This window comes from Rhizoctonia solani, chromosome 8, assembly GCF_016906535.1.
Source record: "Rhizoctonia solani chromosome 8, complete sequence".
Taxonomy (NCBI): domain Eukaryota; kingdom Fungi; phylum Basidiomycota; class Agaricomycetes; order Cantharellales; family Ceratobasidiaceae; genus Rhizoctonia; species Rhizoctonia solani.
Window position 1 is genome coordinate 714,557 of NC_057377.1, and position 16,566 is coordinate 731,122.

A 16,566-nucleotide genomic window follows, 5' to 3' on the forward strand; every position below is an offset into this window, starting at 1 on the left:
CCCCGATTGATTTTGTCCATATCCATCCTGTCCTCCCGTCTTATTAACTTATTCGCGGTATGGATATCGGACATCCTATAGCATCGCATGTCAAGTCAATATCATTCTCGTTTCTCAACTCTCATGATATTCGACGAATATCAGTCAAGCAAATTGTGAACCCGGTGCTGCTTGATGATTTGAACCGACCGAACATCGGAGGTCTGTATGATCCAGCGTTGGGACCGAGTGAACGGGGCGATGTGTAAGTCTAGATACTTGTAGCCGAATTAGTTGAGCTTATGTCTTTTGTAGGTGCGGAACATGTCGTCTCAATTCGTTCTCATGTCCTGGACACTTTGGCCATATTGAGCTTCCTTCACCTGTCTATCACCCGCTGTTCATGACGAATATGCTTAATCTACTACGAGGAGTTTGTATGTGGTGTCACCAGTTTAAAATGTCCCAGGGCGAGGTACGTGGTGCCTATTTCGATTCCTATTCGCTAAAAATAATCTTTATGTGCAAAATACAGAAAGCCAAATATGAGGCTAAGCTAGTATTGCTCGAGCGGGGGTTACTAGCTGCTGCTTCCGACGTTGACGAGTTCTCGATGCGACCGGGTACCAAGAGCGAAGAGGGAGCAGAGCCGGGCGAGACTATATCGGAATTCAGGCGACGTCTGGGCCTGTTTGTTAAGCACCATCTTAAAGATGCCCCCACCTCCACCCGGAATGACTACAAAGACGGACCGGTATATCAAGCCCGAAAGGATGTCATTCAGTCTTTCTTGAAGGCTGCAGTTGGATGCAAAAAGTGTGCTCATTGCGATGGGTAAGTTATTTGGTCAATTTACTGTATTTGTTCTGACGATCACTAGTTTCGGGTATACATACCGCAAGGATGGACATACTCGCATTGTGGAGTATGAACTTTCGAGGAAACATAAAACCTTGATGGAGGTCTTGGGTAAAGTCCGACCCAACGTTCTTCTCCTCGAGCGTCGTGCATCCCAATCCTCGAATCTTTCCTCTGAATACACCACTTCCAACCGAGACGAGGATGGAGACATCGAAATGGAAGATATCGAAGAACCTGAGCCTCTGGGCGAATCCACACTCGAGGATGCACCCCGAGATCCTGGTGAACTCCCGCGCTCAGTCTCTGGAGCAGTTAAAACGATCCGAGGCCGAAACGAGCGAGTCTTGCCACCCGAGGAAGCCCGCGCACATCTCCGCCGTCTTTTTGCCCGTGAAGCAAAACTGACGACACTTCTCTACGGCCGTCATGGTCCGTTTGCGCGTCAGGCCAAGGCGGCCAACGCTGACATGTTCTTTTTGGATGTTTTACCGGTTCCGCCGACGAGGTTCAGGCCTCCGGCGAGGATGGGCGATAGTGTATTTGAGCATCCGCAGAATGAGTTGTTGACCAAGGTCCTGGTTACTGCGTACCGTCTGAGGGACTTGGAGGCTGCCTTGAGAGAGGCCAATAAGAAGCCTACCGAGAGGGACGAGGTGAGTTTTTCTATATCCGCTCGGAGGTTCTATGCTTATTCTTGTCGAATAGGTCGATGAGCTCGAGGCAGCTCAAGAAGGACACCGACAAAAGCTGTTTGGGCAATTGCTCGAGGCTCTAATCCAGCTCCAAATAGACGTCAACTCGTTTATGGACAGCTCTAAGAACCCAGCGCCCGTCCGACAAGGGAAACTCCCAACTGCAGGTGTGAAGCAAGGGCTTGAAAAGAAGGAGGGTTTGTTCAGAAAGCACATGATGGTGCGTTAAAGTAGTAAATTTGAAGATATAATAGGACGCTAAATGGAGCATCAGGGTAAACGAGTCAACTATGCTGCCCGTTCCGTCATTTCTCCCGACGTCAATATCGAGACTAACGAAATCGGTATTCCGCCTGTTTTCGCTCGCAAGCTCACCTTTCCCGAACCTGTCACATCGCACAACGTCAAAGAGTTACGGCAAGCAGTGATAAATGGTACTGCGGTCTACCCGGGTGCTAGTATTGTACAGAACGAAGATGGTGGATTGATTTATTTGGTGAGTACATTGGGTCGACTCCGTATGTGACAACTCTTGAGTTCAGTTTAGGACAAAATGGAACCCGACGCTCGTGCCGCTCTGGCCGCTCGACTCCTTACGCCTCAAGAAGGCCCAGCGCCAAACGATCTTACCCATAGGGATGCACGAGGAAAGACTGTATATCGACATCTGAAGGACGGTGACATCTTGATCTTGAATCGTCAACCTACGCTGCATAAGCCCAGTATGATGGCTCACCGCGCAAAAGTACTCAAGGGCGAAAAAACGATCCGCATGCATTATGCTAACTGGTAAGCTAATTCGTTCCATCTAATGGAAGATGACATTTACCGAAGGAAATTTGTACAGCAATTCGTATAATGGTTAGTTCCGTTGCTATTTCCGAGAATGGAATTAAACTGACATTCGGGGGATCTTAGCTGACTTTGATGGAGACGAGATGAATATTCATTTCGCACGTGAGTTTCTGAGAAGCGGAATGCAACTACATTCTCTAAACTTCTTTCTACAGAAAACCATGTTGCCCGGTCTGAAGCTATACATATCGCCAATACCGATAACCAATACCTCGCTGCGACATCCGGCGACCCGTTACGCGGTCTGATCCAGGATCATGTTGTTGCTGGTGTATGGATGACCAACAAGTCGACAATGTTTAGTCGAGAAGAGTACTATCAGTTATTGTACGGCGCTCTGCGTCCCGAGAACGACTACTCTGGTCAAGGAAGGGTCAAGACGCTGCCTCCGGCGATATGGAAACCAAAACCGTTGTGGACCGGGAAACAGATTGTATGTGTGAACCGATTATGCCTAGGTTTGCATTGACAAGGACGATAGATTTCGACTCTATTATTAAATATCACACCTCCGAATGCGGGCGGCCTAACTCTTATATCCAAGGGCAAGGTCGGAAACGAACATTGGGGTCCTCACTCGAAGGAAGAGACCGTTCTCTTCTACGACGGTGAATTATTATGCGGTGTGCTCGATAAATCTCAATTCGGCGCATCCTCATACGGTCTGGTCCACTCGGTCTATGAACTCTACGGTGCCGAAACAGCTGGCCGCCTTTTGAGCATCCTGAGTCGGCTCTTTACCAAATTCCTTCAACATCGTGCATTTACTTGCCGTATGGACGATTTGGCTCTAACTCCGGAAGGAGATGCTCGTCGTTCCAAGATCCTGCGAGACGCTCAGACATTCGGATATGAAGCAGCTGTCGAGAATTTCCCGTCTCTAGATGGCGCTTCCCCCGAAGAATGTGCTCGACGACTCCCAATTCTCCTCGAAGAAGTGCTTCGAGACGATGCCAAGATGGCCAACCTAGATCTCACCGTGAAGAAAAAGATGACGGCTGTAACCGAATCGGTCACCAAGACATGCATGCCTCACGGTCTACTCCGTAAATTCCCTGACAATCACATGCAAACGATGACCATGTCTGGTGCTAAAGGCTCCGCCGTCAATGCTCGTCAAATCTCGTGTGGACTGGGTCAGCAAGAACTTGAAGGCCGGCGTGTACCTACCATGGTGAGCGGCAAGACACTGCCTTCTTTCAAGCCCTTTGAGACGGCTGCTATTGCCGGAGGATACATCGCCAGCCGTTTCTTGACCGGAATTCGACCGCAAGAGTTTTATTTCCACTGTATGGCCGGACGAGAAGGTTTGATCGATACGGCCGTCAAGACGAGTCGATCGGGGTACCTCCAACGTTGTTTGATCAAACATCTCGAGGGCCTAAAAGTTCATTACGACGGGACGGTTCGAGGATCGGATTCGGCGGTCCTTCAGTTTGCGTATGGAGGCGACGGGTTGGACGTGACTCGTCAAAAGCACTTGCTCGCTTTTGGCAGCGAGAAGAAGAAACTCCAGGACCAGTTGTTCGAGTTTGCGCTCCGGAACGAACGGGCTCTTCGTGCGAGATTGAATGTACTCGATATTGTCGGGTTATTAGATGAACATACTGCTGTAGAGCATATGCAGAAGGCGTTGAAGAAGCCGCATAAATACCCTCCGACCATGTCGATATACCCGTCCACGATGTACATCGGATCGACAAGCGAAGCGTATGCATCGGTTCTCGACGCATACATCAAAGAAAATCCACATCAGCTAATCCTAGCCAAATCCAAAAAGAAAGACGGAGAACCAAAAGTCCCGAAGCTTCAAAGCCACTATAAGCAAATGCCTGGCGCAATGTTCAAGCTGCTCATGAACGTCCGATATCTGAGGAGTTTGGCCGAGCCTGGAGAGGCGGTTGGGTTGTTGGCTAGTCAAGGGTGCGTGACTGGGATTGCATTTGGATTGGATGCTCGTTTCGGCTATGGTTATGCCTCCAGCCACAGGTCTCGGTTTAGGTTTTGGGATTGATTGGTTCATAAGAATGGTGCTGACTCGTCATACTCTCTAGTGTTGGAGAACCCTCGACTCAGATGACGCTCAACACTTTCCACTTTGCAGGTGAGTATATGCGTGTGGGGAACCAAACATTTTGATCATAATTTTTCAAAGGACACGGTGCCGCCAATGTCACACTTGGTATCCCACGACTTCGAGAAATCGTCATGACCGCATCTACCAAACCAAAAACACCGACAATGACTCTCCCTCTTCTCACCTTGTCTTCCACCATCCGCCCCCCGTCCGCCGAGCAAGTCACGTTGTTCACAAAACACGCATCTCGTCTCACACTGGCCGCCGTCACCTCCCATATCACCGTACGCGAGTCACTCAGTAATGCTCGTCGAACATATGCCGTACAGGTCACATTTTATCCGGCCGATGAATGCGAAGCTGCGTATGGTGTCTCGCGGCCGGCTGTTGCTCGTGCAATTGGAGGCCGGTTCGCCCTCGTGCTACGCAAAGAAGTGATTACTGCGATCAAAAAGGCCGTTGGAGAAGTCAAGGACCAGGTTGGAGGCGTCGGAAAAGGCCGAGCTGTGCGTGACGCGTTGGATGGTGCAGGTGGGGTAGGTGCGGATGATGATGCCGATATCCCCGAAGGTGAGATGGGAACGAACCATAGGGACGACGTATCCGAGGTCGGAGACGGCGACGCGGACGAGATGAAACGGAAATCAAGGACACAAGAAGCCGCGACATATTCCGACGACGAGAGCGAAGAAGAGAGTGATGCCGAGCCCGATATTGACGCTGATGAGATCGAGGCGGCCGTGGATGCTGATGGCGATGACGACGACCTTGAGATTGACTTGAAGCCAGGGAAGAAGTCTGACTCTAAAAAGTCAAAGAGCAAGAAAAAGGGAACAGACGAATGGGAGGTTTCTCCCACCTTGGCTCAAGACTTTGTGGACACGACCAAGTTTGGTGGAAGCCTCGAGTTTGCTAAGGATGCGTGCACGTTTGATATGGAGGTGAGAGATGACTCTAATGTTGTTGCCCAGAATTATACCGATCCTGAAACGGCCCTAGTTCTCCTCATCCACACCCAAACTCCTCCTCGTTGGTATCCTCGAGCAATGCATGCACAAGACCGTCATTCACGAGATTCCAAACATTACGTCCGTCCACGAGGTAAAAGAACCAGATCCAAAACACCCCGGCCAATTCAGGACCAAGCATCTCGAGACGACGGGAACCAACTTCTCAGGAATCTGGGCCGCTGCTTCCGATGTTGTCGACCTAGACAATATTACAAGCAACGATATTCATGCGATCCTGTGTGCGTATGGAGTGGAGATGGCTCGTACGGCTATTCTCAAGGAAATCGAGAGTGTGTTCTCAGTGTACAAAATTGCAGTCGATTTCAGGCATTTGACACTGATTGCCGATTACATGGTGCGTTTCAATCTAGACGATCGTATCAGTTATTCATGTTGTTTATAGACCTTTGACGGAGGATACAAGCCATTCAACCGACGAGGAATATCAACACACAGTTCTACCCTCCTCAAGGCTTCTTACGAAACGACGGCTGCCTTCTTATCAGACGCGACCCTTCACGGAGACTTTGATGATCTTACCAGCCCATCTGGGAACATTGTCCTTGGACGGCCGATTCAGACCGGAACTGGGATCTTTAGCATCGGTGTGCCTATGGCATAAGCGCAATCTAATGAACTTGTATTATCTTTTTGCATTGTAATAAATCGCTATCCAAAAACAAAAGTCTCCTCTTGACATGAATAGTGGTTGATTTCTATCACAAGTCCATCACAGTCGAGAACAAGATGCGAGCGATTGCGCCATTCTCTCTCACACTGTTGCCGCCGGCATTTAACCATCTCGCCTGCCAGGGCTTAACGTTTAACGTTGATCGACGAGACGCCAATCATCAAAATAGTTCTCGATCTTATGATCACTCTCAAGGCCAAGTATGGTTTACAGGATATCAATTTATGATAGGAATATAGATACAGAACTAGCAAACAGCCAGGAGTTGACAATAACCAACAACAATTGCAAGTCAGATACGCGTATACGGGCATCGGGTAGCAACCAAACTCACAAGTAATTTACTTCTTCTCGCAGTCGCAGGCGGGGTAAGAGCAGGTGCCGGCGGTGGTCTTCACACCTTGGCATTCAACGGAAGTGGGCTAGAAAGGACAGCGTATGAGCATGGAAGTGGTACAAGATACAAAAGCCCATACCTTGGAAGACATGATGCTCGTAGAGTAGTTAGATGAGTGTGGTGAGTGGATGCCGATACGAGGGACACCTTTTATACCACAAGTGACAGTAACCGCCTGGCCATGATTGGCCGCGGAGAAGCGTCACTGCCCCGCAATGTTGCGGCCTCGAGGGCCTTCTGAATGAGAAATAGCAGCAACGCGATTGGTCAACAGGGAGCTTTATGAAATCAAACTCCGAGGCCCAAGCCTCGTCCATCAAACCAATTATTAGTAATCGACTGAGTGAGCCAATCAGCGAACAGGTATTTGTGAGTCGGCTCCGCAGCACGTGGAGAACGACCTTTCCAGATGGTTCGACCTGTCCTCGTGCGCTGCCATCAATCTTCGACCATAGGCGCCTTCTGGCCTTCTGCACTCGGTTGATCTTCCAAGACATGACACGCCTTTAGACACGTCTCTACTAATGTGGCTTCCGGCACTGTGTGACCGGGCTCCGCGCTGCACTTAGACTTCGATGTTCCAAACGCGTATACCATACTACACATATTCCCTGCGTCTCGATACAGGCATAGTTCTCAAATCACGTATTGGGCAAACAGGAGTGATCACAATTTGCAATTAGACAAGGTCGTATTCTATTGTGTAATTGAGAGCCACTACCAGATCGGTTGCTGGGTCTCTAGCTTTCTTTCACTCATGAATCACACGTATGCTTATCGAATACAGAGCTTCATTTAAGAGGCTACAGCGGTTTACAAAAAAATCGATTCATTCAAGTAAAGACTAACCGCATCTAGTCAGGATGCTGTTTTCTTCGGGCGATTAAATGATTACTCACAAGTGGTTTACTTCTTCTCGCAGTCGCAGGCGGGGTAGGAGCAAGTTCCAGCAGTGGACTTGACACCTTGGCACTCAACGGACGCGGGCTATAAAAATCTGGCTTAGTGTGCATGCTCGCACTGTGGACGAACGTAATACGAACCTTGGCAGACATGGCAATGTAGAGTAGTTAAGTAAGGGTTGGAATAAAGTAGCAAGTGAAGAAGGCTCGCTGGGAGATAGTCGGGCAGCTGGGAGGCCTGTATTTAAACCCCTTCAGAACCCAATTCGCCTGTTCCCATTGGCTACTTAGGCTCTACTCTGGGAGGCGCCCCATTCCCCTACCGCTCGGACATAAAACACGTCCGCCATTGGCTGGGGGCCCTCAGTGAGTAAATGACCCCTTCTGGTTGGCTCGTTAAGCCCCCCATATCATTAGCATCTGGGCTCAGCAAGGGTCATGAGATCCGCCGAGTTTGAAAACCCGATCTTCAGTGTGACAGTTTTGCGGAATCTGGCACATTGATCGACGTTTACGGAAAGTTCTTCAGCTCGATGGTGGAGCCGCAAATCCAACGAGGCTTGAAATGCGGAATTTTCACAACCATATCACACGACTTCTACCTTTGGCGTTGTCTAATGTAGCTAGCTCTGGCCATGTACATCAAAAAGTGACATGCATATAGCCATTTTGGTATTGTTGGGCGGCGTTTAAGTGGTGCCCAGGTCCGACTCATTGGTCACTACGGCACGGTCCTCGTGTTGTCGTTCGGTCGTTTTCTGACACTTTCCATTGTGCACCTGCTACAATTCCGTTGGTTTGGTGGCCTTGCCAGCTGAAATTGACTCTCGATCCTTGCCTTATCTTCGCCTTCTCCTATCTAATCGTAATCTTATCTCAGCTCGCATAGCTATAGTATGATAAGATAGAAGAAGGTTCGGTTATTACTGCGAGGTTGTTCCATTTCATCGTGCTCTTTTGGGAGGTCATACCCAGAAGAAAGAACCGTCCGCGCTCGGAACATCACGTATGGGTACTCCAAGGAGAATACAAGGGAATGCATATACCCTTTTGATTCGGCCACGTTTCTCTCCCAATAATAGCCGTTTTTCGGGGCTACTTACTAGATTTGGGAGTAATCTGACCAACCGGGACCGTTTGTAATCTGTTTACCTGGCACAGCAGCACCATAACGGAAATATCCGCTTCTAACATATACCTCTACAGACATGGTTCGTAATAATATATAGGGTTTCCAGTTCAGTTACATAACGTATGTACGCTGGGGCCCTAAACTACGTATACGGACCTGTTTTTTTTATGGAAGTCAATGACGAAGTGCCTGAGGTGTCCCCAAGGCCGAGTTCGTTGCATACCACTTGCTCTCTATTAACTTGAAGCCTTCACGAGCTGATATCATCAGGTACATAGAGTGTATGCACGCTGGTTTACTCGCCGTGACTGTATCAGGCTATGGTCATTTAAGTCATATAAAGGCTAGTTACATATAAATGTGACTGGAATGCTAGAACAAGTATATATGGCTGAATAGTCGGTATCAGCATTTTTCGGCAGTATTGAGATTAGATCGAGAGGGAGAAGCCGTTGGGCTGTCCTTGATTTGCCATCTTGGGGATTGGTTAGACAATCGCATGCGCGCAATTCCCGGTCAGCCTAGCATTTGGCGACGTAAACATTTGAAGACGTGCTCAAGAGTCCTGATAAGCAATAAGATAGTTCCTTGTGAAAGCAGCAAGGTGCTGGTTTAACCTGGAGGCTATATCTGATGCGTTGAGCGAGACCCAAGGATTTGCGATCAGAATTGAGTCTCAAGGTGTGGTGAGAATCAGCAGGGGTTGTAGGCAACACTATTCTATAATTTTAACGAGGCTTAAACCTTCTGGGATAAGCACCACCAGTTAGGGGCCTCGTTTGTTTCACGACACCTGAATACACGATTTCACATAATTTACCGAGGAGGACAACGGAGATATGATAGGTAGAGTTCGTTATTATGGCTTGTTTAGTTCCATTTTCATTGCAGCAAGAGATTCAGTGTTGGAACTAGCAACGAGGTGTGATTGTAGAAAATTCAAGGCTGACAGTCCCTGACCTCGTAGCGCCCAGCGGTTCAGCTTGCTGAGCACTGAACCCACGTTAACTTTTAGAGCATTTGAGGACGTTCTACTAGCCTACCGAATCAGTTTTACTCACACTGATGCTTTCATTTTTTTAGCGAACACTAGAGATGGTGATCCGTGTATTTGGACCAATCCCATATAGTGACTAGTACTATAAACTGTTTTTCGTCTCTATTTAACAAAATACACACTGGATCCTCTCCAATCTGCTGGATCAAGTTACATGTTAATACGAGCTCTGGACAAACTCCAATATAACCGGAGGCGCATACAGCTAGCTGTCTTGGCTGGCGTTTAAGATTTTGCTCCCCAAGGTATCCATACGGGCAGTTATTTCCGGTATGTAGGCGTTGTACTGATAATATAGATAAGCGCACATAATGAATTTAGCTATGTGGAGGCTGATGTAATTTGCGCTGATGGTTGCTTCCCTTGGCCCCCGATCACTCCCTCCACCACGCCCAGATATGTGCTATCCTCGGCTAATCCATCCGTTATCCCTCAGTATACGCTCTTACAAGTCAAGGATTACTTTGCTTAGGGTGCCTCCACCAACAATAGGTTGCCGCTAGTCATTGGTTCTTTTACGTCGATTTGGACTAACGCTCCTGGGTGCTCCATCTATTGGGCACCAGATGGCGAGGTACCACTAGTTTAGCTCTATAACGCTCGTGCTGACCGAATGGTTGATGGCTCATCCACACATGCCCGATCTAAGTTCACTTGTATCCTTGGTTGGACACTTCTCAGTCCTTGTGATTGATGACTTGGCAGGGCTCGGGTGCGAGTGGCCATAAGCATACCACTTTGTTAGGACCGAAGGTTGAATTTATTCTTCAATTTCTGTTTCATCCAATGCAGAAGGTGATCTCGGTGATGCCAATAAAGTACAGAGCAGAATTTATAGCAATTCGTTACGCTGCTTGCCAGAGGTCGGATATGCACTATTGGATTGGCCGATAACAGTTTCTCAAAACGATTACTCCGTATATAAGTAGAATTAAGGTTAGAGTACCAAGAAGGAAGAACGTTGATCATAGAAAAGCGGGCATCGGTCATAGCCATCCAGTAACAGCGCTTTACTCACACATCCATCCGTACGTTCACACAGCCTCGAGCGCATTTATATCAGTCGCTGTGCAAGTCACTCTGGCCAAACCACTAGGCCCCTACTTTCTTCCGGACTCCCGTACAAGATGCCTAGTACAGTTCTTCTTACTGGAGGAAACGGATTCATCGCCGTTCACATTATCAGTCTATTATTGAGCGGTGGTCATTCAATTGTTGCGACTGTTCGCTCCGAGAACAAAACGACATATCTCCGCCAAAAGTTTGCTGAAGCCATCCCCGGCGGGCAATTGAAGTTTGCGATAGTGGAAGATATAACTGTTTCAGGCGCATTTGATGAAGTTTTGAAGAGTCATACGTTTGATGTCGTTTTGCACACCAGCAGCCCTTTTGTTTTTACTATGTAAGTAGCTAGGATCCTCTCAGTCATGATGTGTTAACCAGCGACCTAGCAATGACGTGAAGAAGGACCTCCTCGATCCTGCTGTACTCGGGACGACCGAGATTCTCAAGGCAATTAAAGCAAACGCGCCGACTGTCAAACATGTTGTAGTAACCTCATCTTTTGCCTCTATTGTTGACCTGAGCAAAGGAAATCGACCAGGATACATATATTCTGAGAAAGATTGGAATCCAGTATGTCCCGCACCGATCCAGCGGGGCTTGGAACTGACCCATATGCCTCCCCAATGCGTTGAATTAGATAACCTACGAAGATTCACAGAAGGACCCGGTGTCGGGATACTATGGATCTAAGAAATTTGCTGAAAAGGCTGCATGGGACTTTCTCGAGTCCGAGAAACCTAGTTTCAAGTTGACAACCATCTGCCCCCCAATGGCAAGTGATCCAACCGAATTATGACTAAGAAATAAGCTAAAATGGCCATGTAGGTCTATGGCCCAGCTCTACAGGAAGTGAAATCTATGTCTAATCTTAACGCGTCAAGCTCCGCCTTTTATGCCTTGTTCAGCGGCCAACAGAAAGAACTTAAAAATGCCGGCGTTTGGTTTTGGACAGATGTGCGAAATGTCGCCGAGGCTCATATTGCAGCGTTTGTAAGCGCTACATTATTCGAGATGAGAGACACCAATGAATCTGTTGTCCAATTAGGAGAAACCTGGAACTGGGAACGAGAGGTTTTTCATATGTGAAGGAAGGTTTAGTATTAACTTCGTTGTTGAATATATCTGGAAACATTATCCAGAGAGGGCAAAGGCGAAAGGTATACCAGAGCGTATGTGAAATCTTATTTTCTGTGTCTTAATCGGAACTCTTAACAATACATCACAATCTCAGCTTCCCCCTCTGCTGCATTCCCTGAAACAGGGACCTATTACCCCGATAATAGCAAGTCCAAGACCGTCCTTGGGATCGAGTACACTCCACCAGAGATTACGATTCGGGATACTCTCGAACAGTTTGTTGCGCTTGAGAAGGAACTAGGGATAGAGTGATTTACCCCATGTAAAAATAGCTGAATTGATCAAAAGATTATTATATTAAATGCTGTTTTTGGTTAATCTATTCAAGTAGGAACTTCGAAACCGAATTACTAACCAGCCCAAGTTCTGATCGCTTTCGATAAATCTAGAGCCTATTACTGTGCTAAGCTTTCTTTTAAAGAGAGAGTTTAGCGTACACTATACAGTTTGTGGCCTGGTTGTGACCTGTGCGAAAGTAACTGATGCCCTCATACTAATACATAAACATGATCTTCATGATTTACAATTTGAGACCAAAGAAATCTGGCGTACTATACGGGTTTGAATAAGGCCACCAATCTTCCGTAGCAATCTACGGTGTGGCCTCAGCTACACCTTTTGAGCCACATTACTAGCATGGACCTAACCGACATATACTTCTAGGGTGCCGATGAGCCCCCTGGAGCGTGCGCCCACATACAACTAGTACATTATCGATAGTCGGTCGTTGTACCTACCCGTTTACAGTTTCCTCTACTTGTATCCAGGCTACCATTCTTCGCTGAATATAGGCAGAATTAGCGGCTCGACCAGAGAGTCTCGCTTTTAGGGAACCCAGCATCTTCCGTCCTAGCCACGCAGTGATATTATTTATGTTCCCTGATCCAATGTATATGCCTATGCATGTGCATGGCATTCGACGTCATGCACGAGTCTTCCGTCCTTGCCAATGTAAGATCATATGGACGTTTTGCGACGAAGCCCACGGAGTCGTAAAACAGCGACTTAGCCGGAGCATGTAGCGAGTCACGTGAGGACCGCTTCATGCCGTGTCGACTTGCGTTCAACCTCCCCCACCGTCTGGCGTCGTACACACCGAGTGCCGCGGCACGCCTTTGCGTATCGTTTTTATTCCACCCACCATCCCGTAGGTCACGAGAGCCGGTTTGGGCCGCCCACCCACGAGCCAGACTCGCGGTCGGGCGCCCCCGGTCCACCCTCGCTGCTTCGCAGCCGCGGGGGTTCCCCAACCTCACCGGTCTGGGTCTCGTGGCCGACGCGGACGAGCGGGCAGAGGATAATTTACGTATTAGTCCGTGTCTTCGGTTCTCGATATGAAACATTCAAGATCTAAGATCCACTTCCAATCATCTCAGTCTCGCACTCGAACACATTGAAAATTCTGACTGACATGTGATTTGAATAAATCCATTCACCTGAATTACATTACTTTTTTCGTCACTCTTCATCTTATGACACATTCAAACGGGATGAGGTGTAGGCTCTGGTCGAACCTCCGATCGGTTAGGAAGTTATATTCGTGATGTAAAGTAGATTCGTGTCCATCCTTTCTCACTCAGTTCCGCTCGAGGCTCTTTTACTCCCCTTCCTAATCATTCATGGAGATGGAAGCCAGTGTTGACCATGAAAGCAACACTCCTACCAAGGACTTAAAAGGTAGAGCTATTCAGTGAATTGTGCATTCTAACCGCCACTATTACTCCCTCATACAGACCCAGATTACTAGCATTCATGTCATTGTCTATCACTACACACGAGGCCCTTGTTTTATCCAGCGCTGGAGGCTCGCCTCGAGTAGCCACGGTCACTGTTTCTCCACACGCTCATCACCGATCATATAATTATCCCCGCTCACTAAACCTGGATCCTTTCAACCACCTGGCACATGTTAAGGAGCTTAATATAGATGGAGAAGTATATTGCATGTATTATGCTCTCATACCTTGTATGCCTATAAACAGAACAGTATTGGAACTTTTAGGGTTACGTGATATTCCCAAAGGAAGGCTCATGTACCGTGGCGATGTGTTTTTCTTGAAGGTCAAAGGACCGAGTGACCGTGGTAAGTTCCGACTAATAGTCAGTCCATCTCTACTTCTAATATTGACGCTATGTTGTACTCATAGACATATGCGATAGGTGTTATGATAACGTTTCCATGTCCGTGTTACCGAAGCTCAAGTCACGACTTCAACATGCATGGCAGCACAAACTATTGGAAAGCGAATGGTCAAGCATGAAACAGTCGGGTAAGTGCGATCGGTTCGTCGATAGATAAGTACTAAGTAGAGTAGTCTCCAATCCTGGATCTCGCCGAGAGCTCAGCGACAATGAATTTGGTAAGCCTCAAGTTGCAGCAAATGGCTACCTAAAATAACTCCTTGACTCGCACCAGACGATTTAGTAGAGGAGGTAAGCGAAATTGAAAGGCTCAATAAATAGCTTCTGGTGCATCAATTAGCACTGCGTATTGCCACACACATATCAAGACTAGGGTTATACGTATAACCTAATTCTCACCCGAACATGAATGTGTATCAAATTAATTCTCAGCCATGAAGTGTGTTATTATGTCACTCAGAACTCTTCATTGAACGGCCATTTCACAAGTACGAGTGACTATAGTGGAAGTTGGTGACTGACATAAAAGTCCAGAAAGAAGCCAACGCATACATTGAAGTATGGTAATCAACCGTAACGGAAACCTGTCCGCTAAAGTTAAAGGCGTCTGAATAATTGCAAGTCCTCTTCAGCTCGTCAAAAAAATACGAGATTCGCCCAACCCCACGCACATGCACTTGTATGCGCCCATTTGCAACAGCTCCAAAATATCATAAAGGAAAATAATGTATCGTTTCAGCCGCTACTGGTGCAGTTGATATCCGCCTGGGCTTCAGCAGCTGGGAAGTTATGCAAGCAATTTTAATGGTTTTGGACCCAGTGAATATCAAGGTTACGGAAACCTATCAGAAGACCCACACAATTCGTTTATCGGTGAACAGAGGTCTTACAAAATCCCGGGACGATTCTGGCTAACTACCACCCCGCTTCTGGTGCGACAAGAAAGGATGAATGTATCGATTAAATTATAGAAAGTTGAGGTTCGGTGAGCAAAAAGTCTAATAGAGACGGTGCACTTACAGACAGCTGCTGCACATACCGAAGAATGTGTCATCTGTTTGGGCTTGTGACAACGCTCGATACTTCGAATTCCTTGATTATGATGTACTATAGTGGCTTTAGGATCCCTCGGCTTACGCTCCAATGCCGCAATAAATAATAATTTTGGGCCAAGCAGTACTGATATATCTAGTAGAAATATTGGACTCGAGTCCAGATGCCATACCTATACACTCCCAGTCATTTGGTCACGAAACCTCTTGACCGACGAGCAACTGCTTGATCTTAAACCCGAAGAAGGTGCTGGTTTGTTGACAAGTCTACCTAAGGCACGAGAGAAATATTATTCTGTCAGTTCTCCCTCAATCTGTAATTTGGGACAAGAGAACTTCATATCGATTCTTCGCTGGTGGCAGTTTTGAAAAGTTAAATTCGAAGTCCTCTACTCAATTTCAAATTTGTGATCAACTGAAGTGACAACTGCAACCACCAATTAGACCTTCCCAGTCAACCACCATTCCTGGAACTTTAAATCACCCAAAGTCATGGAGGAAGAGAAAATGTTTGAGCTTCTTACGAGCGTAAAAGTGAGCTTGTACCAAGTTTACCGGAGAGACAACTCCTAAATAATTATTTATAATTAGAATATGGTCAAAACCGACCCAACGCAGGCCCGCGCCGCACTCACCTCCCACCCGAACCTTGCCTACGCGCTCATGAAGGAAATGGTAGCTTTGGATGTGGTTGAACCCGAAGTCCTGACGGTACGAAATACGTTCAAAACGTGTACATTGACTAGTTTCTATACTCATGTCGATCTAACCCGACCCTGGTACCGGCATTTAGAGGACACTACAAGCGGCTGCTACGGGCGCACAACCGCCTCAAAACCAGGCGACTTTACCTCAGCAGCAACAACAACAACAGCAGCAGCAGGCGTACCCGCCTCCCAGCAACGGTACACCTTCGTATCCGTCGTATCCGGCGCCAGGCTCAGCGCCAGCGTATGGCACGCCCCAGCCTGGACCGTACCAACAGCCTCCTCCTTCATCGACACCGTCGTACTCGACACCTTATCCGTCTACTTCTACACCGACTTATCCTCCTGCTCCGGTTCCATCTTATCCTCCTGTACCGACACCGTCCTACCCGCCTAGCTATCCGCCCCAACCACCTCAAAGTCATTCTCAGCCCCCGAGTATGCCGCCACAGGCATACCAGGCGCGTCAACAGCAGCAGCAGCAGCAGCAGCTCCCTGTTCAATCGCGTGCACCTGCCTCGGCACCTCCTCCGGGGATGGGCAGTGTTCCAGGTCTGGCGCCTGAACAACAGGTTCGTGGCTTGTTTTTAACTATACAGAGACGATTCGGATTTATAATTTTTTTTAAAAAAAAAATCACCAGGCAATGGTTCAAAGACTCGCTCTCTTGACTCCAGACCAAATTGCCGCGCTTCCTCCCTCGGATCGTGTCGCTTTGATAGAACTGGTGAGCTGGTTGCTTAAGCTACACTGGGGCGATTGTTTGACTTGATGTATTACAGAGACGACAACTGGGGCTAGAATAAATCT

At 47.7% G+C, this 16,566-nt stretch overlaps 3 protein-coding genes across 3 annotated transcripts; all 3 read left to right on the forward strand.

The window, feature by feature from the left end:
* Window positions 1-59: 59 nt before the first annotated feature.
* Window positions 60-6,096, forward strand: RhiXN_09676 (DNA-directed RNA polymerase III subunit C5; the record flags this gene model as incomplete). Its single annotated transcript, XM_043329492.1, has 15 exons — window positions 60-244; window positions 295-454; window positions 515-813; window positions 860-1,493; window positions 1,546-1,752; window positions 1,807-2,028; window positions 2,080-2,321; window positions 2,380-2,393; window positions 2,451-2,489; window positions 2,543-2,820; window positions 2,869-4,382; window positions 4,442-4,491; window positions 4,543-5,405; window positions 5,464-5,829; window positions 5,878-6,096. 15 exons carry the CDS (start codon window positions 60-62, stop codon window positions 6,094-6,096), a joined length of 5,292 nt encoding a protein of 1,763 aa, XP_043182326.1.
* Window positions 6,097-10,780: 4,684 nt separating this feature from the next.
* RhiXN_09677 (NADPH-dependent methylglyoxal reductase GRE2 protein) lies at window positions 10,781-12,107 on the forward strand (the record flags this gene model as incomplete). The annotated part of the gene is made up of 6 exons (XM_043329493.1): window positions 10,781-11,055; window positions 11,105-11,288; window positions 11,356-11,465; window positions 11,600-11,708; window positions 11,764-11,887; window positions 11,950-12,107. 6 exons carry the CDS (start codon window positions 10,781-10,783, stop codon window positions 12,105-12,107), a joined length of 960 nt encoding a protein of 319 aa, XP_043182327.1.
* A 3,434-nt stretch (window positions 12,108-15,541) lies between these two features.
* On the forward strand, window positions 15,542-16,562 carry RhiXN_09678 (cleavage stimulation factor subunit 2; the record flags this gene model as incomplete). Its single annotated transcript, XM_043329494.1, has 5 exons — window positions 15,542-15,583; window positions 15,641-15,760; window positions 15,843-16,328; window positions 16,400-16,483; window positions 16,539-16,562. The coding sequence occupies 5 exons, from the start codon at window positions 15,542-15,544 to the stop codon at window positions 16,560-16,562; spliced, it is 756 nt and encodes a 251-aa protein (XP_043182328.1).
* Window positions 16,563-16,566: the final 4 nt, after the last annotated feature.